Raw genomic sequence first — 18725 nt, forward strand, 5'->3', positions numbered from 1 at the left:
ATCTCAACATCACCATTATTGTGTTTATCATTTTCGAAACGTGTATATGTATGCGGCTGTACAGCTTTAGAAGTGAATTTGATGGAAAGAGAACCCTTCACTAAACCAAACTATTTTTCCCCAATGTGTATATTCAGTTCAATCATCGTCTCGTCGATAAGCTCAAACTGTTAGGCATCATGTCACTACCAATAAACTGATCCTATCGATATCTGAATGATTGACGTTTTCAGGTCAGAGGAGACTTCGCTTTATCTTAAGCTTCAGAATATCCTAGTGAGATCCACTGGGGTTCAGTACAGGACTTCATTCTTTTTTAAATCGGTATAAATGACCTACCACAGCAAGTTTCGTCTGAACTATACTTTTCTCTGACAATGTAGAATTTTTTTTGAAAAAAGTGAAATCAAGATGACAAGCTAACACTTAGGAAGGATCTGACTGGACTTCGATGTTGGACGAATAACAAATGACTTACTTCTAACACTTCGAAAAGTAAAGTTGTCCGTCTGAGGCATATTCCAGACTACGCACACAACTTAAGTAATCCCTGTAGAGTTATTGGGAGTTGAAACATATCTAGGAGTGTCGGTACTCTATGATCTAACTGCAACAAATATGACTCTTGAACAAAAATTGCCCGGATAATTCTGAAGCGCATTTTCGGCCAGTTTGAAGGTTTAACTTTTCACTTAATTAATGACTGTTTTCGGTTACATTTAGAGTATAGAAATATAGTATTTTCTTGCTGACCCCGAAAGAATAAGGTTTTACTGGAACTTATCTGAGCTTTATTGGGCAAACTTCAAATAACAACTTAAGCTCAGTTCCGACACAAACATTCGAGCTAATATCCAGGAATTAGGGGCACAATATAACAGAATAAAATATTTGCACACCTTCCACTCTTTATGGGTAGTCAAATTTTGGAAGTTGCTGCCGGCTGAGTTGGTCTGAGAGACTTTTCAGGTGTCCTTCATCAGAAAACTTGATACATTTGAAGGGGCCTGGGTGATCTGTGATATTTGTACTAATTGATTATTCCTCTGTACTTCATTGTGAACTCAAAATGTAATACATCTAATTGTGTTCACCTGGTTCTACCTGCTTCAAATTGCAATATTTCGAGAATTCCTAGTCAGCAAATCAGTGGTCTTGAGGTAAAGCTTTCTAGGGTGAATCGGGATTGCTGGTTTTGAATCCCACGTGAAGGATCTTGGATGCATACTGCTGAAGAGTCCCATACTCTGGCAGATCAGTTTTAATATTTTTGTTCAACGCACAGTTTTTCTCTAAAATGTAAGAATATTTCCTTTTTATCGTGAAGCATATCTAAGTTCCTACCGTTCGATCCACCTTGACCATCAAACTAAATTTCTTAGGATAGCGATATCTACGGAAAATGTGTATCTTTCCTACATGAATATCGTATGGATACGACGTAGACGGAGAAAACAGAATGCTCAGGAGGAGAGATCTGTTCCGTCAAAAGGTCGGGATTACATGTTCTATCTAAAGCAAACCTCCCTTAATTACTCAACTATCTGATGAGTGAAATGAACGACGAGTTTTTGAATAACTCATGCTAAAAGTTTCACAATGTTTGCTTGGACTCTGATGAAATAAGATGACGCCAGATCCCTGGAAGCCTGAAAACACTCAATTTTTATCCTTTACTTCACAACATGAAAATCAGGTGATTAGCGCTTCTGAAATCTAACAAAAACCACAGAATTGTATAAGCAAAAGTCTTTTTGGTAGGATTTTTTACAGATTAATTTCCTCCTCCTCGGCAGCTGCTCATTCTATCATGTTGCTTTGTGAAATAGGTCGTTCATTTCTTGTAATATGGATGACCACATACAATACATGGCTTTTACTACAAACACTTTTCGCATCGTCATTCATCCTCTGATTTCTTTAAGTACTTATAAAACCTAGAGGTTGAATATGATATTCAGAAATATTAGAATTCATATGCCAGCCAGGAATTTCTAACAATATCTATTTTAAGTCAAATGGAGTTCTATAGGCGCTATTGAATGTAGTGTAATTGAAATTGGCGACCATCTCGGAATCACTTAAAAAATGTCATTATTATTTATTAACTTCATAGTTACTACAGCGAAAATCGCACTTGGATTTTTGTAATCTAATATCGTTATTCCTAGTTTCTAAATTATTCGGCCTGACCCTGCATCGGACAAAGATCCTGAGTTATTTAGAATTAGTTTCAGCTAAGAAAAAACAAGGGGCTGAGTAGACTGTGTTAGTACATTCGCTGGAGGTCTCCTAAATTATCCGATTTTCCTTTGGATACATCAAAAGATGTAGTTGTAATCACGCGCAAAGGCAATCAGTCACATTCATTGATGATTCGATTAGTAAGTCACTATTCGACTGATATGTTATTTGTCTCCGTCTTGTGAACTCATCAACAACAAGGAATCAAAACGGTATAATTCGGCCTTTCAGGCATGGCCACTATGTAACGTTTCCCTTTTCACATTAAATATATCATTCCATCCCCAACTTTTAAGAATGCTGGACTCTCAGAAATCATTTGACTATTTTGTGAGTTAATTTTTAAAGTTTGAATTTCGTGTGTATGCACTAAAGGCGCCCATTTTTACCTTTGGATTGTTTTTCCCACTTGGAAGGACCTTAAATGTCATCGGTTTGTCACCTCTTTTAATATGCTATTTTGTGGCGCTTTGCAAGAACAGTTGGATGCTGTGTATACACACTTGCATTGTGTGCTTGCTGTTGTTCATGCTATTGGCTGCTTCTAGAATGGACCTTTCAATTATCTGAACCTGGTCTTTTCTCTCTAGTTGGCGGGGCCGTGACGTGTTGGAATAGTTAGATAGCTTTGTATTTATGACGCTGATTCTTTGTTCCTTTCTCGGATTTAAGGCGATCTCGTAATCTTATCAAACACAGCAAAAGCCCGAATGTGTTTTTCGTAAGTTCTAAACATTGAAGATACGACTAGTCTTGAAGTTTTGCAACTCTAAACCAGTAACACCTTCTATGTTCGAAGCGTTCCCCAACCAGTTAAAATCAGAAGTCGGATGCGAAGAGGTAGGAAAGATATATTTGCTACGTTATCAATATATCGAGAAGCGTTTACTCTTATCTGGCTAGTGAAAGTAGGAGCTGTGTCCCACGCTGGATCGTAACGTGATCTGGTACGGATGCATGACCGAAAGCCTTCAGTTAAACAAGTCCACTTAAGACAACGTGGTCAGCATCCAATGTCGAACACTTAATGAGCTATTGATTTTGGTGATTTATTTACAGCTACAACATCATATTGCCGATTATCATTATAGGAGAAGTCAGTAAAGACAATGATATGACTTTCACGTAAGATCTTGTAGATTCGATAGTTACAGCATGACAGGTCTACAAATTTGAGATTGGGTTTATCATTCTAGCAGTCAGGATAAGTGTACTAAAACCGACCTGCATCATTATTCTACAATGTTCTATGTGTAAATGATCTTCCTGATGTCCAGTCATCATCTGGTTGGTTATATGCTAACATTTAGCCATCGTTTTGATCCATTGAAACTAATCCACTTTAATCATCAAATTGTGTATAAGTTTTGCTCAAAGATCATTTTATTTACTTCGATTGACTGTAGGACATTCAATCTCATTTCCTCACATCGTCTAGTATTTTCTAATAAATTTTTCTGGACGACCGTTCACATGGTTGAGAAAAAGCCTGTCTTCTCAAAAGCTGGCTTCAAAGACGATGAAATAGCTGATTCGACTGATTTTAGACTAAAGGGAATACCGAAATGAACATATCCAGCAGCCATATTGGTGTGTAGTAGGGTCGAGTCGAGGACGGACTATGATCGCTACTACTATACGATTACGTGCCCAGAAACGACTTGGTTCCTTTGATAACGCGTAAACCAGAAGGCTTTAATTGGTCCAGATCAAGTTTATTTATTGGCGACCTCGTGGTATCGATAGAATACCGAGACGTGCCAACGAGTACAGGCTAAATGGGCAGAGCGTAAGAAAGTTCGAACCGAACAAGGCGGATATCGGAACAAGAAGTGAGTCTGATACAGTTAAACAAATACAGTAAAACAATCACTGGTACAATTGGTTACAATAATAATAATTGTTTCTATTGTTCCAATCGTGTTCTTATCGAGACCAGCCGGTCACTACAGGTGAACAAATACTTGGTTTGTTTTACCACCAATTGTGTTTACCAGTATAAATGTGAGTGCCAAAGCATATACATCAGAAGAACAAAAAGTAGGGTTTGTGTCCGCATCTCCGAACATATTTCACGAAAGTTGTGACTTAACGGACAGAAGAATTTCAATAGTGTAATTGCTAGTCACTTGCTTGGCAGTGGGGATGATGTTGAAGTTAAGAAATACTTCGAAGTAATCAAAAAACAAATGAATTCAAAACACATATTTCATCAAGTGATAATCTTTAGTGTGTACAAATCAATATGTAAATGAGTGTACTTTTGACCAGAGTTGTCGCTGTGCTTTGGGGTTAATACGTTTTCACTTGTACAAGTCTTGATATTCTTACCTGTGGTAATTCCTCGTTGTCAATTATAACTACTAAGCGACACGGGCATAACAATAACGCCCAGCTTAATTTTAAAAACTGATCGAACTAATTTTACAAATCTCCATTTTCTTACCCAATTTATCACGTGCGATTGTTTCAGTATCGGACCTTAACTTTGACTATGTTTTAAGACGTTATTATCACCTGAGATACCTGATTATTTAAAGCTTACAAACCATGTTGTTTACGTTGATTTTTTTACCTAGTAACATAATTTCTAAGCAAATCTCGTGTTTGATTTGGTGGTTTTATGTGTTACTCAATCATCTGGTCAGAATCCGAGGTAGGATTCTATACTACAGTTTATCTAATAGTGACACTTAATTATTGTAATAATAGTTATCATAATGAATGGAAAAGTAGTTGATATTCCAAGTAACAAGTTTATAAAATAATCAATCATCTTTGAACATCATCGTATTGTCTAAAATTTGCTATCGTGCTAATAGTGTCCTATATATCTTATGATGGCTTTTTATTTAATTAAAAATACGTCATAAGATTATATTTGGTTGGTCATTCAAACGTTTCAACTATAATTTATATTAACATTATAAGTGAATATAATAAATTAGATAATTTAAATCTGTTTGGCAATAGTCAATTATCTACCATATAGTATCATTTAATATCATCCATCTACAAAGAGAATCATTGATAAACACGGTGGATCAGATGCAGATGTGAGGGCGAGGATCGGCAAATGAAGAGCAGCATATTTATAACTGAAGAACATGTGGAACTCAAAACAATTGTCAACTAACACCAACGTCAGAATTTTTAATACAAATGTCAAGGCAGTTCTACTGTATGGGGCGGAGACGTGGAGAACTACGAAAGTCATCATCCAGAAGATACAAGTGTTTATTAACAGTTGTCTACACAAAATACTTCGGATCCGTTGACCAGACACTATCAGTAACAACCTACTGGAAGCTTAGATATACATTAAAATTTTAATAAGTCCGTTTTAAATCTACTTTTTATAATATAACGGATCAAGTAGTCTTAAAGAAGTTAAGCTTTCCGTGTTGAATTCCAACCTATCTACAAAGACTATGTCATAAGGAATAAAATTTGTATATCACGATGATTTAACTTGGTCAGCCTACGTAACGAAGACCAACGTATTTTTATTATCATCATATATATATGCAATGATTTATGGTTAAGAATTAATATCCATCTGATGCAGATATGAAGTCGCGGATCAGTAAAGCAAGAGTAGCATATTCACAACTGAAGAACATCTGGAACTCAAAACAATTGTCAACCAACACCAAAGTCAGAATTTTCAATACAAATATCAAGACAGTTCTACTGTATGAGGCGGAAACCTGGAGAACTACGAAAGCCATCATCCAGAAGATACAGGTGTTTATTAACAGTTGTCTACGCAAGATACTTCGGATCCATTGGCCAGACACTATCAGCAACAAGCTAATGTATGAGACAGAACAAACCAGATTCCATCCAGCGGAGGAAGAAATCAGGAAGAAGCGTTGGAAGTGGATAGGACACACATTGAGAGAATCACCCAACTGCGTCACAAGACAAGCACTCACATGGAATCCTCAAGGCCAAAGGAAAAGAGGAAGACCAAAGAACACATTACACCGAGAAATGGAGACAGACATGAGAAGAATGAACAAAAGTTGGATAGAACTGGAAAGGAAAGCCCATGACAGAGTGAGTGGGTTGGAGAATGCTGGTTGGCGGCCTACGCTCCATTAGGAGTAACAGGCGTAAGTAATTAAGTATCTACAAACTTTCTATTCACAATTGAAAAGATTTAAAAACAATCCATACATTCACTTTGTATTGTTTACTTGAATCTTCCCATTAATGTTTAAGACTGCAATTAATCAGTCACTTATTGGTATATGTACATACTTTGCTTATTGCCTCAATATTACATCATACTACTAGTTATTATCCATCTTTGTTTATAATTCATAGATTATTTATTTAACTTAATTTCTTATTCTATATATCTTTTTTTTTTCTTTAGATTTACATACATCTTTGTCTACAATCAAGTACATCTTTTTATTTATTTATTAAAAGATCAAGGGATCTATAATGATTTCTGAGTCTTTAAAATATGATTGGTTCATTGTAAAAACAAATTTGATTGGTTAATTTATAATTGTTTTATTTTCTATTTTTTTGTTGTTGTTGGTGGCTAGATTTTTTAATTATATTCATCAATAGATAACATGTATCCCTAAGATACAAACTATTTCTTTTAAATATATATATATATTTTAAACAAACAAATAATTCAAAGAAGAAAACTTACTTACTTACGTTTGTTACCCCTCGTGGAGGAGCATAGACCGCCCACCAACATTCTCCATCCAGAAAGAAGAAAAACAAAAACAAAAAAATTTTTTTGGTATTTTTTGTTTCCCATATGATGGATTTAATATACATGAATGTTCATAGAAAATTATTTGATTCTTATTCTATAATCTTTTCATTATTATTCATAATACATATACATTTATCATTAATTAACTGTAATAAGTTTCATTATACTAATTGGAATGAATATGTAAATCCATATAATCAAGATCATAATAAAAATATACATTTTATAAGAAATTATTATTATAATCAACGTCATAATCGAAATGTATTACCAAGTTATAATGTACACAGGAATAATGAGCAAACACAATTTCCTCCTCCTCCTCATAATAATCAACATTCATCTTATAGAAATTCACCTCCTTATCGTAATCCTCATTTACAACAATCTAATACATATCGATTTCAAAGACGTCGAGTACCGTATTCAAGAAATATAGAATCTGTAAATCCTTATCATTCATATTCATCAAGAAAATATTCACATGAATGGTGGAAAAAACATTCTCCATCTGGTAACTATCCTAATAGATATATTGATTATGGGAGAAAAAATCAAACACTAGCGGATCGCGAAGTAAACGATTATGTAAGCATTTATTCATCAGATAGTCCAATTGAATATGGTAATGCAAAGCCTGAAAATTATTTTGAGAGTGTTTTAACGTTATCACATCCTAACGATCGTGTTTGGAATGAGAAAGAACAATATTGGGGTTATGTACCAAATTCATATAGTACACAACAAGGAACTGAAATTTCTACTTATTTGTGGTCACAAAGTGCCAGACAATTTGATGAATGTATACCACCGTTTTGTATTCCTGCTCAATGTGATTATTATACAGATGGTCGACCAATTTGCACACAAAATCTTCCGTGTTTAGGCTCTACTCCATGTTATCAAAACGATCCATCATGTAGACAAGCAAACTATGGTGTAAACTGTAATGTAATGAATTCAACAGTTTGTAAGCAAATGTGGAATTTGCAATGCAGTTTTGGCTGTGTTAAAAACGGTTCTAAACCTTCGGATGTATTATGCGTGTGCAATCCGTGGACACTACAAAATAACGAATCATCCTGTGTTTCGGTCGATCTAGATATATTCAAATGTCCTTTAGGATGTAATGGAAGAGGTCATTGTGATCCAAAAACTGGGAAGTGTTTTTGTTATCCTGGTTTTAAAGGACATTCCTGTGAATTGGAAGATAATTGTCCATCAGGTTTAACAGGACCTAACTGTGAGTATGATGTTGATGAATGTCTAAGTAGTAGGAGTGGATGTGAACAAAGATGTGTTAATACTTATGGCTCGTTTCGTTGCGAGTGCGAAAACGGTTATGTCGTTGTACCAGACGACCCAAAGAGATGTAAACCATCGGAGTGTTTGACAAAATGTCACTCAGGAAATGGAAAATGTGACACGACAGGTAAATGCCACTGTTTACCAGGTTATGTAGGAGAGTGGTGTAATTTAGACATTGATGAATGTAGATTAGGAATACACAACTGTGAACAAGTATGCATTAATACTCCTGGATCCTACCAGTGTGAGTGTCACTCAGGGTACAAACTTAACTTAACTGATAGAAAATCATGCCATGAAGTCACATGCAATCCTAGATGTACTATTAATCAAGGATTTTGTTCTGACGATGGAATATGTACCTGTCGACCGGGGTTTACCGGGCCAGATTGTGGTGAAGACATAGATGAGTGTAAAAAAGGGACACATAACTGTTCTCAAAAATGTATTAATACATATGGCTCTTTCAAATGTGAATGCTTTGAGGGGTATGAAACACAAAGTGGTAATGGTGTGAATTGTAAATCTAAATGTTCAGAGAGATGCATGTCTAATAAGGGAAAGTGTGATGCCACTGGAAAATGTATATGTCGTCGTGGATTTACAGGTCTTAACTGTTCTGAAGACATAAATGAATGCGAGTTGAAACCTAAGCCTTGTGTTCAAGGCTGCGTTAATACGTATGGGTCATATTATTGTACATGTGACAAAGGGTATCACCAAGATTACAGAGGTCACTGTCTTCCAAACAAATGTAGTCCTGAATGTGTTCATGGACAAGGCGAATGTACATCTAATGGAAAATGCTTGTGTAATCCAGGTTTTCGAGGGTTATCTTGTGAGACAGACGTAGATGAATGCGCTGAAGGAAAACATAATTGTCAACAGGAATGTATCAATACTCCTGGGTCTTTTAAATGTTCTTGTCATTCAGGTTACAAATTATCCACTGTAGATCCATCAAAATGTGAACCTATTTCTTGTCCTTCTCAATGCAATTTAATAGATGGAGAATGTGACTGCGAATGCAAGCTTGGACATTTTGGACTTAATTGTAATCAAACAGTAGATTCATGTGCAATTAAACCATGTGACCAAATTTGTGTGGATTTAGGTGATGGGAAGTATACATGCAAATGTAATGAAGGTTTTGAACCAAGTCCAAATAATCCTAGACGATGTCAGCGTATATGTAAAGATGGTATAGACTGTATATATGGAAGCTGTCGAACTGTGTTTTCAAATGACACAGATCAATCTTTATGTACTTGCCTAGAAGGATTTTACGGAACAAACTGTCAAAACGATGTAAACGAATGCTTGAATGAGAATGGTCAAAAACATTTTTGTGAACATCATTGCATAAATACATTAGGATCATACCAATGTTTTTGTGATCCGGATTATGAATTACAATCTGATGGTCGAACGTGTAAAAAACAGTTTAAAGGTGAAATGAAATGTCCTGAATACTGCCTAAATGGTGCAACTTGTAAATCGACTGGAGAATGTGTATGTCAACCTGGTTATGAAGGAATATATTGTGAAAAAATAAAAGATATTTGTGCAATACTTAAGTTATGTGATCAACAATGTTTTCCTAAAGAAGTAAGTCGACTACATTATTTAATAACAGACAACATTTGTGATACTGTACTTAAGTAGAATATTACACAACTAATTTATAAGGTAATGATTGCTGTATCAAACGTTTACATCAGTGACTGATTTGGGCTACATAATTGCTGCAAATATGAGTGAGCAGAATAGATATTGTGCATTATTATTAGTCTTCTCAATGGTGTACATCTACGACCCCATGAGAAGTCCAGCTAAAAAATTTCAGGTTTGATGGTTATCGAGTAACTTTTATATCTTTGAACCGACATTGAATCCTATAAAATGTAATACAAATAGATGAAGTGATATTGAATAACATCTAAAAAATGAAAAAATGAAACAACAACCAAATCATACTTGAGCTTAAGAAAACTAGATTAAACTAGGATCAAAAGTTTTAGTTCAAAGAAATCGCTTATAATATTTTGAATTGACCAGATATTTCTTAAATATTTGCTAAATTCGAAGAAATTATTCATCATGAATTGAAACCAATTAGGGACTTACTGAAAATTAACCATCAGTTGATAACTGCCTTAATCAGGACTGGAACTTATTACGAGTGTTCACAGACAACCTATGACTATATGGAATCGAACTTAGAATCGTTAAGTCTTGAGGTGAATAGGATAGCACGTATCAACTGATTTTAAAGACAGTAATAACAACTTTTTATACTTGTTATTCTCATTGATTCCATGGCTCTTCGTAAATTTCATTCTTGATATCATTCCATGCTGAAAGTTACCTTCAAATATTTTAATTGTTGATTAAACTGTAGTAATAAGTGATAAATAAAACAGTAGAATATTCAGGAGCTAGATTGTTTCATTAAATTATTTCATTTTATTCTACCATTAATTAATATGTAGGAAGCTACATTAAGAAAAATAATTACCCTTAATAAACTATTTAAAAAGATCATAAGTCAATTGAAGCTAGACCACCATGAAAAACCTAGAAGCACTAGATGGCCGTTTCGTCCTATTGTAGGACTCCTTAGCAATGCGCATCCACGATACCACCTCGCGAGATTCAAACCCAGGACCTACCAGTCTCGCGCACTGCCGAGGAGTCCCACAATAGTTCGAAACGGCCGTCCAGTGCTTCCAGGTTTTCCATGGTGGTCTAGCTTCAATCGACTCATGATCTCAACTCTATAAAATTGCTGCTATCTCCACAAAACCCCCTTCTGATATTTGAAAAGATTTAAAATACATGAAATGAAGCGAATTCACTACTTTCTAACAATTTTTTTAGAAAATGTTCGTATTCTATGAAAAGAATTTATTTTATTAGGAATAAGTGTTGATTACAATATTTCCACAGTTGAATTCATAAGTCGATCTAAGCTAGACCAGCATGGAAAATCTGAAAGCGTAGGATGATCGCTTTGTCCTAACATGGGACTCTTACTTAGGTGAATAAACAAGTAAATTTATCAAACGACCACATGTTTCTATCACTAAATTTCTACCCACTCTGTTTACATTAATTTTAAAGGGGTGTTTACTTAACGATAATCGATTTTGTTACATAATTCAATAGGTCTGATTATGCCTAAATAAATAATAAGGTACACGAAGAGTTGGTGGGAAAAACCACATTATGTAAAATTACACAGTGTCTTTGTAAAATATGGAAACCATATATTGAATACATCATTTAGATATCTTCCTTAAGTTATCCTCTACACACTCCACCGTTCTTCAGAACCTATTGTTAATCCGATCGCTCGCTCTCTGTTTCCCTTTCTCTTTCCTTTGATTGAATCTTCTGCTGGTAAGCATTCCATTTCCAAATCCTGCTACATACTACTTATATCTATCCCTATGAGTAGTGTACATCACACATACAATAAATGAATAAGTAACGTAAATGAATAAAATGGTATAGAATAGGATAAAAATTTCTAATAAAAGAAGAAACTATACATCATTGACTTGACAACGCATCCAAGAATATAAGTTTTTATTAAGATCAGCTCTCGCAACATGTTCGTGTTATAGCATATGTGCTAGATAGGTTATTATAGACCTTTTGTGCATTTTTTTTAAGTGTACTAATTCTAATCTATGAGAGATATACAAGGAGAATATATGAATGGAGTAAATAATTTGCTTTTGATAAAATAACACCTACCAACTGTTCATATTACTTCAAATCTTAGCAGTAGGTGTCGAGTCATTCAGAAACAAGTAGCCTTTTTGTATAATAAGTCAGATTTAAGAAATTTCTTCAATATTAACTTCTATTATCTTTAATAGAGAAACAACAGAGTAACATGACGATTATTTTGGTTTTCATCAAGTTCTTATCAACTATCTACAACGTGAAATATTAACAAAGTTAAAATTACTTACTTTAATCACTTAGACCTGTTACTCCTAATGGAGCATAGGCCGCCGACCAGCATTCTCCAACCCACTGTCATATACTTTCCTTTCTAGTTCTATCCAACTTTTGTTCATTCTTCTCATGTCTGTCTCCATTTCTCGGTGTAATGTGTTCTTTGGTCTTCCTCTTTTCCTTTGGCCTTGAGGATTCCATGTGAGTGCTTGCCTTGTGACGCAATTGGCTACATTCCTCATTGTGTGTCCTATCCACATCCAGCGCATCTTCCTGATTTCTTCCTCCTCCAGTAGCCTCTCCGGGGGCTACTGTCTGTCTCAAGCTCGGGTAAAAGAGGAGGATTGGGCATGGAGGTTAGCGACTCCATCCCGTAGAAAACTAACTCCCTAAAAATACGCTAACTAGAAAAAAAATTATTCACAATTAAAATTACAGAAAAGGAACTGATTAAAAACAAAATATCAAATTAAGTAATAACTAATTAATTACTGTAACAAAGGGAAAAGAACATACCACTATCTACCAAGTAACGTAAATTTGTTGCCTTTTAAGTTGCATAGATGAAATTATGTAATCATAACAAGATTACATAATAAGTTTATCAATATGATTAACATTATATTGTGATATTGTTAAGGTCAAACAATCAGATATTTAGTTTTTTTGGTAATTTACTTATAAAAAAACATAGTTATAATTGTACTTATAGAGATATTTATGCCCTTTCCCCCCTCCTAAAGTTTGTAGAATTCTATTTCTTGTTACTAAGTATTAAAGTTGTATGAAATCACTAATTACTATTTGAATGTTATTCAGTAATATAATATGATATAATCCTTTTTACGTAAATATATTTGACATTAAAGGAGTTGGAAACAAAAATAAAAAAAGGAAAAGTTCAATGAACTTAGATGTAAAGTACAAATATATGTAAGCCAATTATTTTTGTAATGTTGGATAGTTGCTAATTATAGAATTCGGGATGTGTGCTTCGTTATATTTGGGGATTAATCAACTGGATGAATTTGTATTCTAGCGTTGATGTTTATACCGATTCTCGAACCCAGTATCTTTTGCTTCCGAAACGTATGTCCTGAATTCCATTACTAGCTAATATCCAAGTTTACTTGAACAGTTGTAAATATCTTGGAGTATTAAGGCAATAAAATCATAATAAATAGATGATCAATTACAGTTCATAATAAATGAACATACAGATACAAATACTTACGAACTAAAAGTAGATAAAGCAGTTATGATTCCAATTGTCGCTCGTTTTTTAAATGATACTTTAATCATATTTTAAGGAGTTGAATTCATGAGTCACTTGAAGTTAGACCACCAAGGATAACCCAGAATCACTGGATGGCCGCTTTGTCCTAGTGTGGGACCCCTCAGAACTGCGCATCCACGACCCCACTCGTGGGGTTCGGGCCCATGACCTCCGGTCCCGCGTAAGAAGGCTTAACCTCTAGACAACTGGGCTGGCATCCAACGGTTTTAATATCCAACTTCAACCAATCCACGAAACTGCGCCATCGTCCAACATTGTCTTCAGTGAGTTACTATCCTACAACAGACCCAGTTGAACTCCACTGGTCACGGCTTCTCACTAGACCACAAAGGTGGCCTTGCTTTAATTGGCTCATGAATTCAACTAATAAATTACTAAAATCTCCACAAAACCCCCTTCTGATAATGTATCATATTCACTATAAGATATACATTGTTTCTTCTTATTCATTTTATCTTAATGTGTGTCAATTTGAAACTCCGCCTGTAGCTCCTCTGGGGGTTACTGCCGGTCCCAAGCCCACACAAAGGAGGAGGGTTGGGCATGGGGTTAGCGACCCCATCCCGTAGAAAATCAACTCGCTAAAAGAACGCTAACCAGAAAAAATCATTCAAACCATTCAAACTCTGCCCTGGGAGTAGAAGGAATAATTATGACGTCTCATGATGAAAGCCGAGTTCTTCGGAAGTCATGAGGCCGATGCACCTTCTTACAACCAGAGCAACAATTCTTATAGGTACATGGAATGTCCGGACAATGTGGGAAACCGGAAGAGTCTTCCAAAGTGCTGCAGAAATGAGAAAATACAACCTGGAGGTGCTTGGAATCAACGAAACACATTGGACGCAGGTTGGACAACAACGACTGTCTTCAGGAGAACTTCTGTTATACTCCGATCATGAAGAAGAAAATGCCCCACATACACAAGGAGTGGCACTGATGCTGTCCAGAAAAGCACAAAATGCACTTATTGGATGGGAATCTTATGGACCAAGGATCATCAAAGCCTCGTTCAAAACAAAGAGAGAGGGCATTACAATGAACGTTATCCAATGCTATGCGCCGACCAACGACTACGATGAAGACGCTAAAGGCCAATTCTACGATAGGCTACAGTCGATCTTAGAGAAGTGCCCAACCAAGGACCTGACAATTCTGATGGGAGATTTCAATGCCAAGGTTGGAATGGACAACACTGGATACGAAGACGTCATGGGACAACATGGACTGGGAGAAAGGAACGAAAATGGTGAGAGATTTGCAAACCTATGTGCCCTCAATAAGCTGGTCATAGGTGGCACCATATTCCCACACAAAAACATACACAAAGCAACTTGGATTTTACCGGATCACACTACACAGAATCAAATCGACCATATCTGCATCAACAAAATGTTCAGGAGGACGATGGAGGATGTGAGAACCAGAAGAGGAGCTGATGTAGCATCCGATCATCATTTGCTGGTCGCCAAGATGAAACTAAAACTCAAGAAGCACTGGACAATGGCGCGGACAACATCACAAAAGTTTAATACGGCCTTTCTTCGAGATGCAGACAAACTCAACAAATTCAACATAGCCCTCAGCAACAGGTTCCAGGCCTTTCATGATCTACTCAATGGAGAGGGGACTACCATGGAGAGCAGCTGGAAAGGTATCAAGGAGGCAATCGTTTCAACATGTCAAGAGGTTCTGGGCCAAAAGAAGCACCATCACAAGGAATGGATCACTGTTGGTACACTGGATAAAATTGAAGCAAGGAGGAACAAGAAGGCAGCAATCAATATCAGCCGAACCAGAGCGGAAAAAGCCAAGGCACAGGCCGAATACACAGAGGCAAACAAGCAAATGAAGAGGAGCATCAGAACCGACAAACGTAAATATGTGGAAGATTTAGCGATGACAGCGGAAAAGGCTGCAAGAGAGGGAAACATGAGACAACTGTATGACACAACAAAGAAACTTGCTGGAGATTACCGTAAGCCAGAAAGACCAGTGAAAAGCAAGGAAGGCAAAGTAATCACCGACATTGAAGAACAACGAAACAGGTGGGTAGAACACTTCAAGGAACTCTTGAATCGACCAGCTCCACTGAACCCACCCAACATCGAAGCAGCACCCACCGACCTTCCAATCGATGTTGGCCCACCAACAATTGAAGAGATCAGCATGGCCACTAGACAAATCAAGAGCGGCAAAGCAGAGGGACCAGACAACATCCCGGCAGAGGCACTGAAAGCAAATGTAGCAGCAACTGCCAAGATACTCCACATCCTCTTCAGTAAGATTTGGGATGAAGAACAAGTACCAATAGACTGGAAAAAAGGACTTCTCATCAAGATACCAAAGAAAGGAGATCTCAGCAAGTGCGACAACTACAGGGGCATCACTCTCCTCTCAATACCAGGAAAAGTCTTCAACAGATTATTGTTGAACAGGATGAAGGATTCCGTGGACGCCCAACTTCGAGATCAACAAGCTGGATTTCGTAAGGATAGATCGTGCACAGATCAAATCGCAACTCTACGTATCATTGTGGAACAATCAATCGAATGGAATTCATCACTCTACATCAACTTCATCGACTACGAGAAAGCATTTGATAGCGTGGACAGGACAACACTATGGAGGCTTCTTCGACACTACGGCGTGCCTGAGAAGATAGTCAATATCATACGGAACTCCTATGATGGACTTAACTGCCAAATCGTCCACGGAGGACAACTCACCGACTTGTTTGAAGTAAAGACCGGTGTTAGACAAGGTTGCTTACTCTCACCCTTTCTCTTTCTCCTGGTGATCGACTGGATCATGAAGACGTCAACATCTGGAGGAAAGCACGGGATACAGTGGACAGGCAGGATGCAGCTTGACGATTTAGACTTCGCGGATGATCTGGCTCTTCTATCACAAACGCAACAACAAATGCAGGAGAAAACGACCAGTGTAGCAGCAGCCTCAGCAGCAGTAGGTCTCAATATAAACAAAGGGAAAAGCAAGACTCTCCAATACAATACAATATGCACCAATCAAATTACACTTGACGGAGAAGCTTTGGAGGATGTGAAAACCTTTACATATCTGGGCAGCATCATTGATGAACACGGTGGATCAGATGCAGATGTGAGGGCGAGGATCGGCAAAGCAAGAGCAGCATACCTACAACTGAAAAACATCTGGAACTCAAAACAATTGTCAACCAACACCAAAGTCAGAATTTTCAATACGAATGTGAAGACAGTTCTACTGTATGGGGCGGAGACGTGGAGAACTACGAAAGCCATTATCCAGAAGATACAAGTGTTTATTAACAGCTGTCTACGCAAGATACTTTGGATCCGATGGCCAGACACTATCAGCAACAAGTTACTGTGGGAGACAACAAACCAGATTCCATCCAGCGGAGGAAGAAATCAGGAAGAAGCGCTGGAAGTGGATTGGGCACACCTTGAGGAAATCACCTAATTGTGTCACAAGACAAGTCCTCACATGGAATCCTGAGGGTCGAAGGAGAAGAGGAAGACCAAAGAACACATTACGCCGAGAAATAGAGACAGACATGAGAATAATGAACAAGAACTGGATAGAACTAGAAAAGAAGACCCAGGACAGAGTGGGTTGGAGAAAGCTAGTCGGCGGCCTATGCTCCATTGGGAGTAACAGGCGTAACTACTTCGTGTCAATTTGAACTGATATATATATAAATCAGAAAGGGGTTTTGTGGAGATTTTAGTAATTTAATAGTCGAATTCACCAATCAATTAAAGCTAGACCGCCATGGAAATCCTGGTTATTATTCTTATTCTTATGGTAAATAAATTCAAGTAAAAGAAGGATACTACTAATAATTATGATAATCATAATAGTAACAATAGTATTAGTTTTATTGAATACTATTGGTTTTGTTACACCAGTTTACTATACAATAATGAAACAAATTTCTATCAAACATGTATTCAAGCTTTATTTTTAATTTGAAAAATACATCTACAATATAATAAAAGTTTCTATTGGTTTATATGGATCAACTATTTTTTGATTTATCATATCTAAGGTGCAACCTGAGCCGGGTATCTAGTGCGAAGCAGTAACCAATGGAGTTCAACCAGGTGTGTTGGGAGATATCAACTTATTGAAAACATTGATGAATGGTTGCTCAATTTCGTGGATTGGTTGAAGCTAGACATTAACACCGTTGGATGCCGAATCAGTGGTCCAGTGGTTAAGCGCTCACGCGTGAGACTGATAGGTCCTGCGTTTGAATCTCGCGAGGCAAGGTCGTGGATGCGCACTGCTGAGGAGTCCCACAATAGGACAAAACGGCCGTCCAGTGCTTGCAGGTTCTCCATGGTGGTCTAGCTTCAATTGACTCATGATTTCAACTATATAAAATAGAAAGATTAATTAAAATATTTGTATAGTTGGAAATTAAGTGACGCAAACTTTTGAGCCAGTTGCAGTTAGCATTTAATTGATAAATTGTTCGATAAAAGTTCTTATAATGAATGAACAAGAGCAAAGACATTAATTATGAATTCATCTTTAAGTACAAATCTTTTGTCTTCTAGCTTTGAACTATATGACAGTATATATGGGTTAGAATTTGTAACACTCATTTTACATAACTGATACCTTCAATCAATCTTATCATTATAGTAAATTCTTATAACCTTCTTTAGGTGAAGTCAGTCCATGAAAGTATCGCTGTCAATTATTTAACCGAACAGTAGGAATGTGATAATAATGCTAAACAAAAAAATATCCCTGTTCTGGTGAAAAAAGCAATAAATGTTCATCAACAGTTCATTTTCAACAAGATCAGATACATCTAGTCTTCTGTTGACTTCATCGAATTCAAGTACTTTTAATCCTTTCATATATTTATCTGTATTGTTCAATATGATGAGAATGTTCGAATCTGATTTCTATAAGATGAGGCTTCATAGACAGTTGATTTTAATTAGGATTACGAGGCTATCTAATTTGAACAAATATTAAAAACCTGATAGTAATGGACGGCTATTTGGTCCTGGCTTTTGACTCTTCAGTAGTTCACATCAGTGACCTCGCGTTTGCTTACGAGATCGGAGGTCTTAAGTTCGATTTACGATCGTGAGACCACGGGTGCTCACTAGTGACGAGTCTCATATCAGGACGAAA

General features: G+C 36.6%; 1 protein-coding gene across 1 annotated transcript in view; it reads left to right on the forward strand.

Moving 5' to 3' along the window:
• Window positions 1-2954: 2954 nt before the first annotated feature.
• Window positions 2955-18725, forward strand: part of Smp_143300 (notch) — a gene marked incomplete at both ends in the record, with an annotated part of 37465 nt that continues 21694 nt past the window's right edge. The window contains 2 exons of the mRNA XM_018791852.1: window positions 2955-2965; window positions 7282-9907. Coding sequence (XP_018644961.1) covers window positions 2955-2965; window positions 7282-9907 — 2637 coding nt within the window. The remainder of the gene's footprint in view (window positions 2966-7281; window positions 9908-18725) is intronic.

The sequence above is a fragment of the Schistosoma mansoni genome, assembly GCF_000237925.1.
Source record: "Schistosoma mansoni, WGS project CABG00000000 data, chromosome 1 unplaced supercontig 0034, strain Puerto Rico, whole genome shotgun sequence".
NCBI classification, from domain to species: Eukaryota; Metazoa; Platyhelminthes; class Trematoda; order Strigeidida; family Schistosomatidae; genus Schistosoma; species Schistosoma mansoni.